At 48.8% G+C, this 21300-nt stretch overlaps 1 protein-coding gene across 4 annotated transcripts in view; it reads left to right on the forward strand.

Annotated features, from left to right (window-relative positions):
* The window catches only part of EEF2K (eukaryotic elongation factor 2 kinase), a 72106-nt gene that overhangs the window by 38986 nt on the left and 11820 nt on the right, over positions 1-21300 (forward strand). For 3 of the 4 annotated variants that reach the window (XM_005224739.5, XM_010819305.3, NM_001192542.1), the window contains 10 exons: positions 269-440; positions 6304-6453; positions 6684-6816; positions 7040-7167; positions 7861-8062; positions 10010-10077; positions 14664-14741; positions 15560-15622; positions 16971-17105; positions 17218-17406. In XM_005224739.5, the coding sequence (XP_005224796.1) occupies positions 269-440; positions 6304-6453; positions 6684-6816; positions 7040-7167; positions 7861-8062; positions 10010-10077; positions 14664-14741; positions 15560-15622; positions 16971-17105; positions 17218-17406 (1318 nt within the window). The remainder of the gene's footprint in view (positions 1-268; positions 441-6303; positions 6454-6683; positions 6817-7039; positions 7168-7860; positions 8063-10009; positions 10078-14663; positions 14742-15559; positions 15623-16970; positions 17106-17217; positions 17407-21300) is intronic. The other variant, XM_005224740.5, reaches the window with a different exon arrangement.

The raw sequence follows: 21300 nt of genomic DNA on the forward strand, positions 1-21300 counted from the left end.
GCAGGGGCTCTGTGACATTCTCTTCTTGGACCGCACATTGGGCCGGGCTGTAGGGATGGGAGTGGGCAGAACAGGGAGTCTGTCCCTTGACCCCCCTTCCCAGATCTCTGAAGGATGCTGCGGGGTAGGGAAGTCCCTCCCACCTCCTGCATTTTATTCCTAACTCTGTCAGTCAGATCACACAGGGTGTCCCCATCCTGAGAACTAGGGCTGGGGTCCCAGTGAGCCCCAGAGCATCGGGCAGGCTCCCTGATGCCTCTCCCCTCAGGAAGAAGCTCTCCAACTTCCTGCACACCCAGCAGTGGAAGGGGGCCTCCAACTACGTGGCAAAGCGCTACATCGAGTCCGTGGACAGGGACGTGTACTTCGAGGACGTGCGTCTACAGATGGAGGCCAAGCTCTGGGGAGAGGAGTATAATCGGCACAAGCCCCCCAAGCAGGTGTGTGGCACCCCTGCCTTCCACATTCCCACACCAGCACAGCCCAGGGCAGCGTAGCCCAGATCTGGAGCTGAGGGCGATGGCAGTGCTGGTCACAGGTCCCCTTCTTTGCTGTCTTAGCAGCAGCTAATAAAACCCATAGTTTATGGAGCCTGACAGGTCAAGTGCTCTGTATCAGATTAGTCGCTCAGTCTTGTCCGACTCTTTGGAACCCCATGAATCGCAGTACGCCAGGCCTCCCTGTCCATCACCAACTCCCGGAGTTCACTCAGACTCACGTCCATCGAGTCAGTGATGCCATCCAGCCATCTCATCCTTTGCCGTCCCCTTCTCCTCTTGCCCCCAATCCCTCCCAGCATCAGAGTCTTTTCCAATGAGTCAACTCTTCGCATGAGGTGGCCAAAGTACTGGAGTTTCAGCATTAGCATCATTCCTTCCAAAGAAATCCCAGGGCTGATCTCCTTCAGAATGGACTGGTTGGATCTCCTTGCAGTCCAAGGGACTCTCAAAGAGTCTTCTCCAACACCACAGTTCAAAAGCATCAATTCTTCAGCGCTCAGCCTTCCTCACAGTCCAACTCTCACATCCATACATGACCACAGGAAAAACCGTAGCCTTGACTAGACGAACCTTTGTTGGCAAAGTAATGTCTCTGCTTTTTAATATGCTGTCTAGGTTGGTCATAACTTTCCTTCCAAGGAGTAAGCGTCTTTTAATTTCATGGCTGCAGTCACCATCTGCAGTGATTTTGGAGCCCCCCAAAATAAAGTCTGACACTGTTTCCACTGTTTCCCCATCTATTTCCCATGAAGTGATGGGACCGGATGCCATGATCTTCGTTTTCTGAATGTTGAAGCTTTAAGCCAACTTTTTCACTCTCCACTTTCACTTTCATCAAGAGGCTTTTGAGTTCCTCTTCACTTTCTGCCATAAGGGTGGTGTCATCTGCATATCTGAGGTTATTGATACTTCTCCCGGCGGTCTTGATTCCAGCTTGTGCTTCTTCCAGTCCAGCGTTTCTCATGATGTACTCTGCGTATAAGTTAAATAAACAGGGTGACAATATACAGCCTTAACGTACTCCTTTTCCTATTTGGAACCAGTCTGCTGTTCCATGTCCAGTTCTAACTGTTGCTTCCTTACCTGCATACAAATTTCTCAAGAGGCAGATCAGGTGGTCTGGTATTCCCATCTCTTTCAGAATTTTCCACAGTTTATTGTGATCCACACAGTCAAAGGTTTTGGCATAGTCAATAAAGCAGAAATAGATGTTTTTCTGGAACTCTCTTGCTTTTTCCATGATCCAGTGGATGTTGGCAATTTGGTCTCTGGTTCCTCTGCCTTTTCTAAAACCAGCTTGAACATCAGGAAGTTCACGGTTCACATATTGCTGAAGCCTGGCTTGGAGAATTTTAAGCATTACTTTACTAGCGTGTGAGATGGGTGCAATTGTGCGGTAGTTTGAGCATTCTTTGAACAGTATGAAAAGTGCTCTGTATACCAAAAGTTATTTATTCTTAAAAACAGAACTCTGGAACTTCCCTGGTGGCCCAGTGGTTAAAACACCATGCTTCCACTGCAGTGGTCATGAGTTCAAACCCTGGTTGGGGAACTAAGATCCTGGGTGCTTGCACACTTTGGCCAAAAAATAGGAGAAAAAGAAAACTAAAAAAAACAGAGCTCTGAGGTTGGTGGAAGTTGGAATGTTTTTATTTCATTTACACATGGGGTCTATTCATCAGGATTTTTGTTTGCAAGTGACAGAAATCCATTCAAACAGGCATAAACCAAAAGGGGAATGGATTGCTTCCTATAATTGAGAAATAGGGCTGACTGCAGGCACAGCTGCGGAGAAGGCAATGGCACCCCACTCCAGTACTCTTGCCTGGAAAATCCCATGGACTAAGGTGCCTGGTGGGCTGCAGTCCATGGGGTCACTAAGAGTCGGGCACGACTGAGCGACTTCACTTTCACTTTTCACTTTCATGCATTGGAGAAGGAAATGGTAACCCACTCCAGTGAAGAATCCCAGGGACAGAGGAGCCTGGTGGGCTGCCGTCTATGGGGTTGCTCAGAGTCAGACACAACTGAAGTGACTTAGCAGCAGCAGCAGCAGCAGGCACAGCTGAGGCTTCCCAGGTGACACTAGTTGTAAAGAACCTACCTATCAATTCAGGAGACATAAGAGACCCAGCTTCAATCCCTGGGTTGGGAAGATCCCCTGGAGGAGGACATGGCATCCCACTCCAGTATTCTTGCCTGGAGAATCCTATGGACAGAGGAGCCTGGTGGGCTATAGTCCATAGGGTCACAAAGAATTGGACATGACTGACTTACTCCTTGGAAGGAAAGTTATGACCAACCTAGACAGTATATTAAAAAGCAGAGACATTACTTCGCCAACAAAGGTCCGTCTAGTCAAGGCTATGGTTTTTCCAATGGTCATGTATGGATGTGAGAGTTGGACTATAAAGAAAGCTGAGTGCCGAAGAATTGATGCTTTTGAACTGTGGTGTTGGAGAAGACTCTTGAGAGGCCCTTAAACTGCAAGGAGATCCAACCAGTCCATTCTAAAGGAGATCAGTCCTGGGTGTTCATTGGAAGGACTGATGTTGAAGCTGAAACTCCAGTATTTGGCCCACCTGATGCGAAGAGCTGACTCATCTGAAAAGACCCTAATGCTGGGAAAGATTGAGGGCAGGAGGAGAAGGGGACAACAGAGGATGAAATGGTTGGATGGCATCACTGACTTGATGGACATGGGTTTGGGTGTACTCTGGGAGTTAGTGATGGACAGGAAGGCCTGGTGTGCTGTGGTTCATGGGGTCGCAAAGAGTCAGACACAACTGAGCAAATGAACTGAACTGAAGTGACTTAGCATGCATACACACAGACACAGCTGGATCCAGAACCAAATTGAGGTTGTTGGAAGTCTTCCTCCAGCTCTAGCCTCAATGTTCTTCTGTGTTGGCATCACTTAGGCAACTTTTCAACTTGCAGTGACATGTTGACCCCAGTAGCTGCAGGCTCACTTTTAATTTCTTAGCAACCTTGATGGAATGACATGTTTTCCCGTAAGTTTCTATCAAAGTCTCAGAACTGGATTTCATTGGCTTGATTAGGTTAGATGCCTATCACTGAGCCAATCATGATGGCCAGGAGGTGGGAATATGCAGATTGGGAAGGCCTGAGCCTTGTATCCACCCTTAGAGCCAGGGTTATGGGTCCTTCCTCTTAGACTAGGTGGGCTGAGATTGGTGTCTCCCAAGAAAAAGCAGGAGAGGGCATGGGGAATAAGATTCCTTATCTGTCCCTGGGGAACCTAGGGCATAAAGCGGTAAAGTTTCTTGCTCAAACAGGCAGGGATGGAGCCAGGACTTATTCCTGGAAAGCTCAGACTTTCCAAGCCCCTGCTCTTGGCTTCTTCACTTGAGCCCCCAGGGTATTGGTGACCTGAGGCCAAGCAGAATTTCCTGTTGCCTGCTTGCATTTGAGGAAATAGCTAGAAAATAGAGCTAGGCCTTTGCGCTGCCTGAATTCACAGCTCAGCTCTCCTACTGTTGGTGTACCTGCTAGCTATAAGGTACCATCGTCTGAGTGCCTCAGGAGAGCCGCATTTTCAGGCAAACAGCAGAATTTATTGAGTGCCTAGTGTTTGCAGAGCTCTTGATTAAGCATACTTGGTGTGAACACAGGAAGCCACATTCCCATGCTCAGGGGCTGTGACTCCATGTACTCAGGCCTGGCCACTTTTCCCTTCTTCTCTAAGCTTGTTTCTGCCTCAGGACCTTTGAACTGGCTGTGCCCCAAGGCTGCATCATTGGATCCCCTCAGTCCTTAGATTTCAGGTTTCAGCTCATGTCACCTCCTCAGCTAGGCTGTGCTGGTGGTGGTGGTTTAGTTGCTAAGTCATGTCCGACTCTTGCACCCCCCCATGAACCGTAGCCCGCCAGGCTCCTCTGTCCATGGAATTTTCCACGTAAGAATACTGGAGAGGATTGCCGTTTCCTTCTACAGGGTATCTTCCCGACTTACGATTTGAACCCAGGTCTCCTGCGTTGCAGGCAGATTCTTCATTAACTGAGCTATGAGGCTGTGCTAGACCATCCTAAATGAAGATGAAGTAACCCTTCCACTGCTGCAGCCTCTGACATGTCCTTTTGTTTGTTTTGGTTTCTTTTTTTCAGAGCAGTTGGCAGTATCTGAAAGAGTCTTATTCATGTATTTATTCATGTATACTTCAGTTGCCTCTCTCCCCCGAGGACAAGGATTTTATCTGTCTTGTTTGCTCTATCCCAGTGCCTAGGTGCTCAGTGAATAATAAGGTGGTTGAATTGATGAAGAGAGAGGAATGTGGCTGTTTGAGGAGGAACTGGCCGTCGCCTTGAGGATGTGTCTGCCACTGACCCTCTCCCAGTTGCCTCCTGGCCAAGCCAGTGGCCCTGCCGCATGCTTCCTTGTAGGGATAGAGCCAGTTTTGGGGACAGGAATCCGCTGGGAACCAGCTGCTCCTTCCCCTCTGGCTGGTTCTCAGAACTGAAGCCACATTTGGGGAGGTTCTCAGCTCCCGGCTCTGGACCCCTTTGGCCTCTGCAGCTGTTGTCTTCCTTAACTCAGCCAAAGTTTCCTGGGTGGTCATTTCCTTGGGAAACCCAGACCCGGCCCCTGTTGTGGGTGGCTTCGATGGGGCCAGGGTACCATGGGTGTGACCTTGTGTAACAGGTCAAAGTTAGAGTCCCAGGTCTTCCCTATCCTATGTTACAAACATACACAGTACTTACACAGTTTCTTCTGAGTACAAAATTAAACATACGCTTGGTGCAAAATTTAGCAGGGAATGTCTGAATTCCCTGTGATTCCCCTTTGTAGGGAAAGAACCACTGTTATAGTTTGGTGTGTATCACTCGAGAATTGTGTCTGCTGATAATAATGACATCAGCAGACGCTGGCAGACTTGCTTCCTGCACCAACAGATTTCACCCTTATACCCATTCCATGGGTGAGGAAACTGAGACACAAACTGGGGAAATAACTTGCCCAAGTTCTCTGTATTAGCACAAGGCGCAGGCTGAGTTGCTTAGCAGGCAGACTCACAGCTGTGTGCTAACTCAAAATGGTTTCCTTCCATCTCATCGAATAGCCTCTCTTAGATGGGGCTCAGGGTGGGCTGCTGCTTCACCTCCTTGTCATCCAGAGGCCTGGTTCCTTCTGTCTTGTTGTTTGCCATCTGCCAGGAGTTGCCCTGGACTGCATGGTCAGTTCTGGCTCACTGGCAGATGTCTACCTTACAGCCTCAGGAAGGCCAGAGAAGGAGAGGGCAGGCTGGAGTTGCATCATCCCTGCTGCTTGCTTCCTATTGGCTGGGCTTAGTCACATGGCCACATCTAGCTGCAAGGGAAGCCAAGCCATGTCATCGCTGCTGGATGGCTGTGCATCATGTTACAACTCAGGTTATCTTAGTCCATTTGGGCTGCTGTAACAAAATACAGGAGAATGGGTTTATAGGTTCATGCTGGCACCTTCTTGCTGTGTCCTCAGAGTGTGTATGGAGTGAGGGAGCTCTCTGAGTTCTCTTTTTTTCAGGGCACTAATCCCATTCACAAGAGCTTTCTCTCCTGACCTTATCACCTCCCAAAGGCCCCACCTCCTTAATACCATCACCTGTGAGCCTTGAGATTTCAAGCCTTGAGATGAAATTTGGAAGAATCCATTCAGGCCATAGCAGGGGTTTTCAGTCTAAAGAAAAAGGGGGATGGATTCTGGGGACAATCAGCAGTTTCAGCCTTTCTGCTCCAGCCTCTTATCAGAGGAGGGTGCCGCCTGGGCCCTGCCCTTCCCCTGACTCCTCCTGCCCTCCCGCCAGGTGGACATCATGCAGATGTGCATCATAGAGCTGAAGGAGAGACCGGGCCGGCCGCTATTCCACCTGGAACACTACATCGAGGGCAAGTACATCAAATATAACTCCAACTCAGGCTTCGTCCGTGATGACAACGTGCGCCTGACGCCACAGGTGAGGCCCCTGCAGAGCCCTGTGTCCCATCTCAGCAGACCTTGGGCCACTCCAAATTAAAATAGGGCTTCTTTTTCTGTCCTTGCCTCTGTACGCTTCTCCCTGCAGAGAAAGGCCCCCAACGTGAGCAGAGCTGGAGTACTGCAGCCCGTCAGAGCAGTGCCTGCTGGTGTCCATGCAGCCCACAGCCTGGTCTCTGTGGTCATCTTTTCCTTCTTCTTGCCCCACAGGCCTTCAGCCACTTCACGTTTGAGCGTTCCGGCCACCAGCTGATTGTGGTGGACATCCAGGGCGTGGGTGACCTCTATACCGACCCACAGATCCACACTGAGAGGGGCACTGACTTTGGAGATGGAAACCTAGGTAGGCTGGGAAAGCCAGCATGGCCCGGGAGACCACACTTCGCTGCAAAATCTCCAGGCTTTTTGTTCACCCAGGCAAGCAGGCCAAGGTGGTATATGGGCCTGCCCTAGACTGTGGAGATGGGAGCCTGGGATGTCTGGGCCATGCCATCTTTAGGGTGCTCAGCGCTGCCGTGCCCCCATCCCAAAGCAGAGCAATGCTCCAGACCCCCAACTCTCTTCAGGTGTCCGCGGGATGGCTCTCTTCTTCCACTCACATGCCTGCAACCGGATTTGCAAGAGCATGGGCCTCACTCCCTTTGACCTGTCCCCGAGAGAGAGGGATGCAGTGAATCAGAACACCAAGCTGCTGGTAGGTACCCAGTATGAGCACGTGTGGACTGGCAGGGCCCTTCTGCTGCAGGAACAGAAAACTGTGCTTCCTGTGTGCTGGTGGCCCAGGCCCTGCGATGCTTAATTGAAGAGTATTGTGGCTGGAAGAGTCTTAGTCCCATCTGTGTCCCTTACCCCTTTTGAACCAGTGTACACAGCCCTCCTGAGTATCCCCACTAATAGAGGAATTGGGGTCTGCTTGACTTGGGCCCATTTTTGCCCACAGTGAGGGGACCAGGCGTGTACAGATAAGTGAGTGGGGTGTGTGGTATGTGGTTTGTCTGATGTGTTGACAAATGAGGCTTGAACTTGGCTCACTGAGCACCTCTCTGTGTCCCTGTTGTACCCCCATTACCACCCCCAGTACGTGGACCAGCTATAAGACCATGTTGGCAAAGACCAGCTTGGGATTCTACAGGCCATCCCCCAGCTCAGGGCCATGAATGGTGGCCATCGCTTTGGGAGTGCTGGCACTCTGAGCTCCTGTTCCAGATGCCCCTTCTTAGAGGCCTTTGGGTTAATCCCCCACTGATTATTTTTAGATTTTCTGCCAGTCCCTAAGGCCTCTGTGGCTGAAAGGGCCTCAGGTTTTGAGGGACCAACAGGCAACAGGAAGAACCCCTTGTTCCCAAAAGGTGCCTGTGTGATGTGCATGTCACTGTTAATTCTCCAGCAGTCAGCCAAGACCATCTTAAGGGGGACAGAGGAAAAGTGCGGGAGCCCCCGGGTGAGGACCCTCTCAGGGAGCCGGCCCCCACTGCTGCTTCGCCTCTCAGAGAACTCCGGAGATGACAACATGAGCGACGTGACCTTTGACTCTCTCCCTTCCTCTCCGTCTTCAGCCACACCACATAGCCAGAAGCTGGAGCACCTCCGTGAGTGATGGTTTGGCCCCTGGTTATTGTGATTGGAGGGGGCAAGCACCAGGTAGAAGAGGGCTAAACTGGCTTTCACTTCTGTTAGAAAATCGGACATGCCAACCAAAGAGACTGATGGCCCAGATGGCTTTATAGATAAGTTCTTTTAATAAACTTTCAAGATCCAGTCATCCAAATGCCGTAAAAACCACCTGTATTGTAGAAAACAAGGTAACATTTTTCAGAGTGATTGACATTTGCAAAACGTTTTACACCAAAATTTGACAAAACACCAAAAAAGAAAACTTTTATCCCAACCTCACTTATAAATATACAAGGCAAAAATTCTAAATAAGGTATTAGCAAATAAAGACTAGTATCTTAAAAAAAGTCTGTCACAGCCAAAGAGGGCTTTTGCAGGAATCTGAAGGTTGTTCAGAATTCAGAAACCAATTAGTATCATGTGATTAGGTCACAAGAAAAACAGCAATCATTATTTCTGAAGCTGAAGTGACAGAGTTTACTCATGTTATGGACAGACTTATGATATGAATGTGGGAACTGCAGGAAAAAGGAGAGGCAAGACTGACTCCATGGTTCTGAGCTGAAGAACTGGCAGGACTCTGTGGTCAGTTATTCAGCTGAAAGAAGCCCCAGGGGAGCAGGAGAGGACGATCTTTTAAAGAAGCCTGTAGATCACCACCAAAAGGCCTTGGGAATAGTCTGGAGCAGGAGTTGACAAACTTCTTAAAAGGCCAGAGAGTAAATATTTTATTCTTTGTGGGCAACATAAACACGACCATTGACAATATTTAAAACAGATCAGTGTGGCTGTGTTCCAAAAAAACTGTATGGTTGCTGAATTTTAAATTTCATGTAATTTTCACATGTTACAAAGTAGGTTTGATTTTTTTTCAACCATTTAAAAATATGAAAAACTTTCTGAAAAACTATCTAAGAGGGCTTCCCTGGTGGTCCCGTGGTTGAGAGCCCACCTTGCAATGCAGGGGAAGCCGGTTTGATCCCTGTCCAGGAAGATCCCACATGCCCCGGGGCAGCTGAGCCTGTGCACCACAAGTACTGAGCCTGCGCGCTGGGGGCCTGCTAGCCGCCACTGCTGAGCCCCACACCACAACTATTGAAGCCTGATTGCCCTACAGGTCATGCTCCACAGCAAGAGAAACCACTGCAGGGAGAAGCCCTCCCTCTACAACCAGAGAGTAGCCCCCGCTTGTAGCAACTAGAGAAAGACCACGGCCACAGACCCAGCACAGCCAAACATAAATAAATACATATTAAAAAAAAAAAAGATTATTTAAAAAAGGCATAAAAACAGCAGACAAGCCAGATTTGGTTAGTGGGCGTTTGGGACAGGAGATAAAGACTGGAATCTGCCAGGAAATTGTTGGGTTTTAAACCATCTAAGACTTCTCCCGTTTGTAGCTACCTCCCATTTGTACCCCAAATGGACAAATGCCTCTTTTTTCATTCACAACTGCACCTCATTGACGGCTGACCAGTACGTTACACAATCGTATCACTGTTTACCTTATGGAAACCCCAAGGCAGCACAGCAGCTAAGCTAGTTGCTCATCAGGACAAGTACAGGCAGCTGGCAAGTAGAGAGTTTGGGTAAATTCTCAAAGAAGAACTGTGGCCTCTCAGGTGCCAACAACATTCTTCTCCCGCTTTTGTACTTTATAAATGTCAAATAAAAAAGGTTTGGAAACTCCCTAGTGGCCCAGTGGCGCCTTCGGTGGTGCTTTCTGCAGGATTCTGCGCTTTCACTGCCGAGGGCCTGGGTTTCATCTCTGGTCGGGGAACTAAGATCTTGCAAGCCATGTGGTGTGGCCCTAAAAATAAATATAAATTTAAAATAAGAGGGGTCTGATGGCAGCTTAGATGGACCTTGTGACCTGTTCCAGCCGTGGAACTGCTGCCTTGCTCTGTTTTCTCCCTGCCCAGATTGGCCTGTGTTCAGCGACCTTGATAACATGGCACCTCGAGACCAGGACCCTCTGGACAACCACCGGGTGAGTGGAGGGGGTAGAGTGGGGGTGGGTAGGAGTGGACACCCTCCTCTGGGAACTGAGGGTGAGTCGGCAGATTCAGAGGTGGCAGCCCAGGTCTGCTCGGGGCACTGGCAGGAGGGCACAGGCAGAAGCCTCTGGGAAGAGCAGGGTCCATTTCAGTTTCCGGAGGTGGTTAGAGCAGAGAATCCAAATCAGCCACAGTGTGACCTTCTGGTGCGTGCTGGGCTCGGGCCTGGGTTTGATTTGCCGTGTGTGTGTGTCTTGGGGCAGAAGGGGCAGAAGGGTGTCCAGTGTGTAATGCGCAGCACACGCAGCTGTGATGCTCCCAGGTCGGATGAGCAGAGCAGGTTTCCTACAGCCTCTTCGTGATTCAGCTGTAAGACACTGCAGATGACATATTTGCATTCAGAGGAACATATGTTATAGCGTCAAATTAAAAATTCATTAGAGGGACTTCCCTGGCAGTCCAGTGGTTAAGACTCCACACCCCTACCGTAGGGGACACGGGTTCCATCCCTGGTTGGGAACCTAAGACCCCATGTGCTGCATGGTGGGGCCAAAATAAAAGTGTGTGTGTGTGTTTTTTAAGGCTTTGAAATCCAGTGAATAATTTACACTTACTAGCATATCTCACAGAGAAGGCAATGGCACCCCACTCCAGTACTCTTGCCTGGAAAATCCCATGGATGGAGGAGCCTGGTAGGCTGCAGTCCATGGGGTCACTAAGAGTCGGACACGACTGAGCGACTTCACTTTCACTTTCCTACATTGGAGAAGGAAATGGCAACCCACTCCAGTGTTCTTGCCTGGAGAGTCCCAGGGACGGGGGAGCCTGATGGGCTGCCGTCTATGGGGTCTCACAGAGTCGGACACGACTGAAGCGACTTAGCAGCAGTAGCATATCTCAATCTAAACCCTTTATTTTCATCAGAAATACTTATTCTGCATTTGGAGGTCATAGAATTTACAGTTGAAAGAGTAGATTCACATATGCCTGTTGTTATGTGACATAAGAAAAAAAAAAGTTATGTGAAAAAAGTTCATTAGAATTTTTTAAACAGACTTTGCAGAAGTGTCACACTTGCACAGGCCAATAGCACCTTAAGCTGCCCTCTCAGCTCCGAAGGTTCAGCTTCACTCCTGACTGCTTTGCAGAGTTCCTGAATGACAGAAAAAAGTAGGAAGAGCTGCACATATGGAATTGTCACTATGGGCAGACAGTTTTAAGAGTCTGGTAGATAATTCTTATTTAATTCTCACATAACTTGCGAGGTAGATAATAGTTTCTACTCCTCTCAGAATAGCTTTTATGTTTTTTATTCTAGAATTAGAATTAGGATTAGGGCTTCCCTTGTGGCTCAGATGGTAAAGAATCCACCTGCAATATGGGAGACCTGGATGTGATCCCTGGGTTGGGAAGATCCCCTGGAGAAGGGAACAGCTACCCACTCCAGTATTCTGGCCTGGAGAATTCCAGGGACTGTATAGTCTATGGGGTCACAAAGAGTCAGACACGACTGAGCGACTTTCACTTTTCTTTCTAGAATCAGGATGAATTTTAGAAATTCAGAGTAGGTCGAAAAGGAAAAGGTTCAGAAGATTAGCAAGGTGAAAAGTCTCCCTCCCACCTGTTGCCTCAGCGACTTGCTTGTCCCCAGCTCTGCTTGGGCAGTGCTCTCATTATCCCTGATTTAGTGATGGGGAAACCGGGGCATAGAAAGGTAAGCTCCTTGCTCCTGGTCAATCAGTGATGGAGCCAGCATTCAAACCCAGGCCATCTGGCCTTGAACCCTCTGCGTACTGCTGTCTCTCATGTTATTCTCCACCATTTCTCAGATGAGAACACTGTGTTTCGGAGAGGTCGGCTGCCTTGCCCAGGGTCCCAGAGCTGGCAAGTGCAGAGCTGGGGTTTGAGTGAGGCACTCTGTTGCCTGGCTTGGGGGTGGTCACCAAGGATGGGACTCGTAGCCAAGGTCTTACAGAGAGTAGGTGCAAGGAGGGAGCTGCCTGGAGCTTTTGAGTATAGCCTGTGATCTGATTTCAAAAATAGCCTTTCATTCAGCACACTGAACACTTCACTTTAGCTGTCTATAAGTTACATCTCAATTTTAAAAATTAAAATAGTTTAAAAACATAGAATAGCTATTTGACTCACAGAAAGCAAGGCCTGGGGGAGTGCAGTGGGAAGCCTGGGGTGCGTCTAGAAACCAGGGCAGAGGCCTTTTTAGGGTAACACAGCTCCTTGGGGTGGAGCAGATTCCTGGCCAGACCAGAGGCCAAGGATTCCATTGTGTGTGTCCCATGGCTCCCATCTGTCTAGGAGACTGATCCAAGTTTTACATTCATGGTAGTGATACCAAGCTGCTTTTAAAAATATATTAAGTAAGATAAGATGGTTTATTTATGGAAAAATGATAAAAGAGAAGTATGAACTCGTGAGAGGAGTTTTATTTCAAGAAAGAAGAGAATGGAGTCAGGAGGAGACTCATAAGAAGTCTTCATTTTAACAGAAATGTTTCAATTCCTTTTAGAAATAAAAGATCTAAAGTAACTAAGGCTTAGTGTTAAGAGCTGTTGGAACTTAGCAACAGGGGCACAAGAGCTCATTTTAGAATTGTCTATTCTTATTGGTGCATTTGAAATGTCTCTAAGTGGAATTTATAAGGAAAAAAATAAACGTTTTAGCTCAACAGTGATGCAGGTGACATACAGATATGACCACAACTCAACAGTGATAGACAGATGACTGAAGTTTTAGAAATTCTAAATTATACCAGATTCCTTTTTACAGCAGAATTCAGATCTAGAAGAATAAAAAATATGCCTAACTGACCTGTGCAGTTTTGGCAGAGGGCTTTCAGTTCAGCTCAGTTCAGTCGCTAAGTCCGACTCTTGTGACCCCATGAACCCCAGCACGCCAGGCCTCCCTGTCCATTACCAACTCCCGGAATCCACCCAAACCCATGTCCATTGAGTCAGTGATGCCATCCAACCATCTCATCCTCTGTCACCCACTTCTCCTGCCCTCAATCTTTCCCAGCATCAGGGTCTTTTCAGATGAGTCATCTCTTCGCATCAGGTGGCGAAAGTATTGGAGTTTCAGCTTCAACATCAGTCCTTCCAATGAACACCCAGGACTGATCTCCTTTAGGATGGACTGGTTGGATCTCCTTGCAGTCTAAGGGACTCTCAAGAGTCTTCTCCAACACCACAGTTCAAAAGCATCAATTCTTTGGCGCTCAGCCTTCTTCACAGTCCAACTCTCACATCCATACATGACCACAGGAAAAACCATAGCCTTGACTAGACGGACCTTTGTTGGCAAAGTAATGTCTCTGCTTTTGAATATGCTATCTAGGTTGGCCATAACTTTCCTTCCAAGGAGTAAGCGTCTTTTAATTTCATGGCTGCAATCACCATCTGTAGTGATTTTGGAGCCCCCCAAAATAAAGTCAGCTACTGTTTCCCCATCTATTTGCCATGAAATGATGGGACCAGATGCCATGATCTTCATTTTCTGAATGTTGAGCTTTTAGCCAACTTTTTCACTCTGCTCTTTCACTTTTATCAAGAGGCTCTTTAGTTCTTCTTTACTTTCTGCCATAAGGGTGGTGTCATCTGCATATCTGAGGTTATTGATATTTCTCCCAGCAATTTTGATTTCAGCTTGTGCTTCCTCAAGCCCAGCGTTTCTCATGACGTACTCTGCATATAAGTTAAATAAGCAGGGTGACAGTATACAGCCTTGACGTACTCCTTTTCCTATTTGGATCCAGTCTATTGTTCCATGTCCAGTTCTAACTGTTGCTTCCTGACCTGCATACAGGTTTCTCAAGAGGTCAGGTGGTCTGGTATTCCCATTTCTTTCAGAATTTTCCACAGTTTATTGTGATCCACACAGTCAAAGGCTTTGGCATAGTCAATAAAGCAGAAATAGATGTTTTTCTGGAACTCTTTTGCTTTTTCCATGATCCAGCGGATGTTGGCAATTTGATCTCTGGTTCCTCTGCCTTTTCTAAAACCAGCTTGAACATCAGGAAGTTCACGGTTCACATATTGCTGAAGCCTGTCTTGGAGAATTTTAAGCATTACTTTATTAGCGTGTGAGATGAGAACAATGGTGCGGTAGTTTGAGCATTCTTTGGATTTATCCTTGGATCTTATCCTTTAAACCAGCCTTTGTTTTTCTGCCTGTGAAATGGGTGAGTCACTTAATAATAGCACTTACTGTGATCCACACTCTGAGTGTGACACCTCATTTCATCCTCAGAGCCTCTTGATATAGGTGCTATAATGAATCCCCACAGCTCAGGAAACCAAGCTCAAGAGAGGCTGAACAACTGTCCAGGGTCACAACTGGCAGGTTACAAAGCCTGGATTTGAGCCTAGGCAGTCTGCGTTCAAAGCCCACGTTCTTCACCACTATTTCTTACTGCTCCCTTTTACCCAGCCAACACGAGTAGGAGGAAGAGAGTGTTCAGTGAGGAGATGGGGCAAAGGAGAGAGAGCAAATGGATGAGATTCCAGGTATCAACACCAGATATTTAGAGGACCTCTGAGACCATAGGACCGTCTTCTCTCCACAGGACTCTGAGAACGGTGGGGACAGTGGATACCCCAGTGAGAAGCGGGGTGACCTGGATGACCCAGAGCCCAGAGAACATGTAAGGAACCCCCAGGAAATGAGAACAGAGTCCCCTGTTGCCTAGTTGTCCAGAAGGATAGAGAACTAGTGGGGAATGTGAGTGCATCTTAAGAGCATAAGGTAAATGAATATATAAATCATTTCAGATAAATGCAGGGTGGAAGATAAAACAGGTAATGGGGACTAGTAAGTTTAGTAAGGGGACAAGCATGGGGGATTAGACACAAGGTTGAAAATGGCGGACACATCGCACAGTGAAGCTGGGACCTCTGGTTGCCAAGCAGAGAGGATGCTGGGCAGTGGGCCAGAATGGTGCTGGTATAGGTGGGCGGGCCCAGCTCAAAGGCACAGGATTCCCGCAGTCCCTCGGGAGGGCTCTGGAGGATGGAGAATGCCCTAAGTTGTCTTCCCAGCAGCATTCAGGTGAGGGCAATTTTAGGTGATATCAGCTGCTTAAGTTTTCCCCAGTGCCAGAATGGAGCATGCCTTCAAGGAAGCCTTCTGGGAGACTCTGGTCTCAGCTTTGATGCTGTGAATATAGACCAGTGATGGGAGCTTTGGCTAAGGGAAGAAGCACTTGGCCCAGCTTTCTCAGTGCCTACCTACCAGGATCCTATGCCTTTGAATCCATTCTATCTATGCACGTGTGAGACCAGCACATCAGTCCCGCCTGTCTCCCAGCATCCTCTCTGCTTGGCAAATGTGCCAGCTTCCTTGAGGGGGAGCCGAGCCAGTTCCTTGAGGAGGGCCCCTGGGAAGGCTGGGCCAGTTCCCCAAGAGGCGGCTGTGGGAAGGAAGGGCCGCTCTTTGGATCACTCTAATCTCTGCCTCCATCAGGGCCACTCAAACGGTAACCGGAGGTACGAGTCGGATGAAGACAGCCTGGGCAGCTCCGGACGGGTAATGCACACCCAGGAATCCTCGTCATGGCTGCTGCTTATCTTTTCCAGGCTCTCTTTCTGTTTCTCCCCCTTCATGTCACATCATTTCTGCCTGCTCGGGCAATTCATATATCTCCTAAAAGAAAATTTTGCAAAGGAGCCAATCCCTTTGGCAAATACTTTTCGAGCTCCTGCCCTGGGTGGGGTGCTGAGGGATCAGCAGGGAGGATTAAAGGAGATTAGGATGGCCCGTCCTGGAGGCCACACCCCTCAGCTCCTTCCAGTGTTCATTAATTTATGAACACTTCTTGCAGCCACCCAGTGAGACAGGCTAACCCTATTCATCCCCTTTTGACATATGAGAAAATGAGGGTCTTAAGCATCTCTCCCCAGGTTACCTGGCTAATAGGTCTAAGCAGCAGCTCAGGTGATTATCATCAGGCAAGTGTGGGAAAGACCAGCTTTGGGAACCCTCTTCTCTAGCTGACTGTGAGCCACACTTTGAACCTCTGGCCCTCCAGCCTTTACTAAGGCTGCAAGGTCCTTCCTCCTCCATGGTTATATCTCCTCAAAGCCTGTCTGCTCTCCCAAGCTGGACCCCCATGGCACCTCCCCCAGGGGCCTTCCCTGATAACCAGGGCAGGCTTGACTCTTGCTGCTTCCAGAACACAGATTATTTATCACGTGGCATTTACTTACCATGCAATACCACGAGGTATCTGTCAATCAGGTCAAGGCCACAGCATGGTGTGGAGTCAGTGGTTGTTCAGCCACAGCACCACTGATACTCTGGGCTAGGTCATTGTTGTGGGGGCTGCCCTGGGCACTGTATAATATTTAGCACATGCATGCACACACACTCATGTATGCACACAGCAGGCAGCCTGGCTCTGTCCTGTGAGAACTTGGGACAAGGGTGTCTTTAGCTGGGAGACATGGCGTGTTTTCTCAGCCCAACAGCAGAAGCACCCTGGGCTTGTGCAGAGAAACCACAGTGGATTTGCTGCCGGCTCTGTAGTCAGGCTCTTCTGGAACCTTGTGTGGGGAGCAGGGTCGAACCTACACGACCGACTCAGATGGTTAAGTGAGGGGACTCTTCTCCAAACTGCTCAGTGTGTGGTGCTAGCCTCTGCGTCCTATTGCTTCAGCTTTGCCTCAGTGCCCACAAGCTGGCATCATTCAGGAGAGTGGAAATAGGCCCCGTTTGTCCAAGAAAACTTGACACCACACGGGTCCATGCCCCCTAACTTGCCAGGCCAGTTTTCATAGCTGGGAGGGTGCATCCATCCCCAGCCCCTCGCTTCTCTGGCCTGTAAGTTACAGGCCTGGTAACTGGTCTGTAAGTTACAGTGCCTGGTCCTCCCCAGGTCTGTGTGGAGAAGTGGAATCTCTTCAACTCCTCCCGCCTCCACCTGCCGAGACCTTCGGCCGTGGCCCTGGAAGTGCAGAGGCTCAACGCTCTGGACCTCGAGAAGAAAATCGGGAAGTCCATTTTGGGGAAGGTATGGTGATGCCTTCTTTGCACTAACCCGGAGCTTCCCCAGCTGGCAGGGGGGCCCTGGGCTGTGGCTGCGACCTGCAGGCAGCCAGGCCCACCCACCATCTGTGTGGCAGGTCCATCTGGCCATGGTGCGCTACCACGAGGCTGGCCGCTTCTGCGAGAAGGACGAGGAGTGGGACCGGGAGTCGGCGGTCTTCCACCTGGAGCACGCAGCTGACCTGGGCGAGCTGGAGGCCATCGTGGGCCTGGGACTCATGTACTCGCAGCTGCCCCACCACATCCTGGCGGATGTCTCTCTGAAGGTGAGTGGATGGGGGCTCAGTCAACCCATCACCCTTCCTTCTATGGGTTTGTGAGCTTCCCTAGTGGCTCAGATGGTAAAGAATCTGCCTGCAGTGCAGGAGATCCAGGTTCCATGCCCGGGTCAGGAAGATCCACTGGAGAAGGAAATGGCAACCCACTCCAGTATTCTTCCCTGGAGAATCCCATGGACAGAGGAGCTCAGTCAACCCATCACCCTTCCCTCCCTGGGTTTATGCCCAGGAAATTTCCTGAGCATCACTTTGGGGCCAGGCACTTCCAAGTTAGCTGACACCAATAGAATTGGTCTCTGGCCTTGGGGACTGAGTAAAGATGACAGTCATGTTCCCAGGCAATTACAACAGGGTGCGATGGGAGAAGCAGAAGATGCTGCTGCAAACAAATGAGGGAAGGGCCTTAGCTGGGGTTTCCTGATTGTCATTCCCTGGTGGCTAGAACAGACCTGGCACAGACTCCATATTCAGCATTCATTTGTGGAGCGAATGAAAGAAGTGATCCCGAAGGTAGACCTGAAGACCCAGTGGAGTCAGCCAGGCACAGAGTGGGAGGAGCAGTGTGCGCAGAGGGAACAGCGTGGGTCTAGGGCCTGGGGAGACAGCCAGGTGGGGTTTGAAGGACAGGAGGCCATCAGTGTAGCTGGAGCATGGGGTGTGAGGAGGAGGTCAGAAGACGAGGCCGGAGAGGGGGCCCAGACAGGACAGGTGTGATAGGAATCCGTGAGGGTGTCTTCTCCCTCTTGGCCCCCCTGCTCTGTGGGCACAGTGGACAGGACTGACCAGGCCTAGGGAGTGTGATCTGTCCTTGGAGAAAGTGAGAGGCCCTTGGTGTGCGTGTGCTCCGAGCTGTCTGTCCCCATCCTCTCTGTCATGTAGGCCAGGCTTGTGGCTGGATGAGGCTGGACGTGTCATGGGCACAGGGTACCAGGCCCTCTCTGTGGGCCTGGCCATGGCCCAGAGGGTCGTGGGTCTCAGACTGGAAGAGGGTATGGGAAGACACCCGACAGCCCTGTGGCTAAAAAGCTTTTTTTTTAATATAGAAAAGTTTGCAGTAAAAAAGCCCCTCCTACCTTTTCCTCCATCTTCGTATCCTCACATGTAATTCCAAGAGAGTATTCATTTTCTAGAATGAGGGATTACCACCGACTGGGTGGCCTAAAACAACAGAAATTCATTCTCTCACGGTTCTAGATGCCAAAGTCCAAAATCAGGTGTCGACACACCCATGATTTTCTAGCTTCTGGTGAGTAGAAGCAATCTGGGGTGTTCCTTGGTCTGTGGGCGCATCACTCCAGTCTGTTTCCATCTTCACATGGCCTTCTGTCTGTGTGTCTGTCTCTGTGTCTCTTATGAAGATGATAGTCCTATGGAGTTTAGGGCCCACCCTACTCCAGTATGACGTCATCTTAACTAATTAAATCTGTCTATTTGGTAAGACCCTGCATGCTATAGTCCAGAGAGTTGCAAAGAGTTGGCCACGACTGAGCAACTGAGCATGCGTGCACAGGGATAACCCAAAGCCTTTTTAAAAGATACATTTATTTATTTCTTTGTTTTATTTTTTGGCTCTGGTGGGTCTTCATTGCTGCACGCGGGCTTTCTCTACCTGCGGTGAGCGGGGGCTACTCTTCTTTGGGGCGTGCAGGCTTCTCGTTGTGGTGGCTTCTCTCGTTGTGGAGCACAGGCTCTAGGGCGTGCGGGCTGCAATACTTACGGCACGTGGGCTCAGTAGTTGTGGGCTTCAGCCTTAGTTGCTCTGCAGCATGTGGAGTCTTCCTTGACCAGAGATCGAACGAGTGTCCCATGCATTGCAAGGCAGATTCTTAACTACTGGATCACCAGGGAAGCCCCTACACCCATTTTTATTTCCTGTTTTAGATGGTGAAAGAGCAAGTTTGGTTGGGGGGAGCGGGTTTTGACAGGTAGATGAATTGTCCCTCATTCTCTAGTCTCCATGCTCCCTGAAGGCTGGATTGAATATATCTCATTTAGCCAGTGGTATGCTGGCAAATGCTTAATGACTGGTTCTTGCAGGTAGGGAGGGAATGTTTGTTCATATATGTATGTAAGCTTATTAGACGTTTAGTGATAAAAGAAAGTGGAGCATACAGTTTACAAACAATAATAAAAATATTCTGTTGTGAATTCCATATGGTCAATTTATCCTCATAGAATTCTTTCGCTAATTTTTGTGGTGCTTATATCTGTAGCCTCCCTCGGGTTGTGGTTGATGAAGGAGTAAAGTTGTAACCTGGATACTGGTTGATAATTTCACTTACTTTAGTGAGTAAAATGGAAGTGCAACAAGCAAGCTCTTTGTCAGAGTTGGAGTTTCATTTATTTGCTGCTGACATGAGCAAGACTCCTTTGCTGAATCAGATGATAGTTTTAAATACCGAAGAGACTCCAGTTTCTTGCGCTTATCACAATGTCATGGCTACAGACACAGCATACTTTTAAATGAATCTGCACTCTTAATATTTTTGCCATCTCTTGGTGTAAATGCTCCCACTGTGGCCAATGTCCAGGTAGTAACATGACATCACTGAGCACGGAGTTGGAAGGAATGCATGGCATTCCCATTATATAGCATTTCCACTAAGCAGATTCCATAGGCCAGTGGCTCTCAAGCAGGCATCTTTACTTCCTGCTTTTCCATGGAATGCTTAGCAGTGTCAGGAGATACCTTTGGTTGTCACAGCTCTGGGAGTTCAGCTGGCTTCTAGTGGACAGAGACCAGGGATGCTGCCAAATATCTATAGCACACAGGCCAGTCCCCACACAACGGAATTATCCTGTCTAAAATGTCATTAGTGCTGAGTTTGAGAAGCCCTGCAGTGGATATTAATAACCTCAAGAGCATAGATAACAGTAAAGCAGAGTAAAATAATTAGGAAGTGATGAGCTTTGGGTGTTTGTTACCTTTCATTTAACTGTAAGTTAACATAATTTAATTTTTAATAAAGTCTATGTTTTATGAACCCACTCCAGTACTCTTGCCTGGAAAATCCCATGGAGGGAGGAGCCTGGTAAGCTGCAGTCCATGGGGTCGCTAAGAGTTGGGCATGACTGAGCGACTTCACTTTCACTTTTCAGTTTCATGCATTGGAGAAGAAAATGGCAACCCACTCCAGTGTTCTTGCCTGGAGAATCCCAGGGGCGGTGGAGCCTGGTGGGCTGCCATCTTTGGGGTCGCACAGAGTCGGACACGACTGAAGTGACTTAGCAGCAGCAGCAGCAGCTGTGTTTTATGACTGGTTTGCTTTCACATCATTTTTCACGAGCTTGTAGAGCCAGCTCCAGTATTCCTGCCACATTCGGCCTGTTCTCCCAGCATCTGGCGCAGAGAGGACACGTAGAAGTGTCTGAGGCCTAAATAAAGGAATGCCGAGGCCCAGAATGAGTGGTGAGGGGCCAGGACTGGGGAGACCTCTCTGAGACTCCCTGGTAACTCTTCTTATGATCTCAGGCTATTTACACCAGTCACACCCAAGCCCCTTTGTAAAGGGATGTAGAAGCTATTTTAGTTTTCTTATCTGAAGGCATCTCAAAGGCCTTTCTCTCTAGGACCAGCTCTGGCAGCCAAAAAAACATGGGCAAGTGCCCTGAAAAGCTGCTCGCCCATTTCCCACTTTCCCCACAGCCCACCCATCCAGCAGGTATTTTTGAGTGCTCCTACACTCTGGGCAGTGTCCTAGGTTACTATTGACAACAGCAAACCTTTCAGATGGAAAAGAATGTAAATACAGGTAATAATTAACAAATGAAAATATTTCCAACAGAAGTAAAAATAACTGACCTTTATTGAGTACTTCCTGTGCCAAGCATTGTTCTTAAGTGAGAGATGGGATAATATGACAGGGAATGAGTAACTGGATA

Source organism: Bos taurus, chromosome 25 (genome assembly GCF_002263795.3).
Source record: "Bos taurus isolate L1 Dominette 01449 registration number 42190680 breed Hereford chromosome 25, ARS-UCD2.0, whole genome shotgun sequence".
In the NCBI taxonomy this organism is placed as follows: domain Eukaryota; kingdom Metazoa; phylum Chordata; class Mammalia; order Artiodactyla; family Bovidae; genus Bos; species Bos taurus.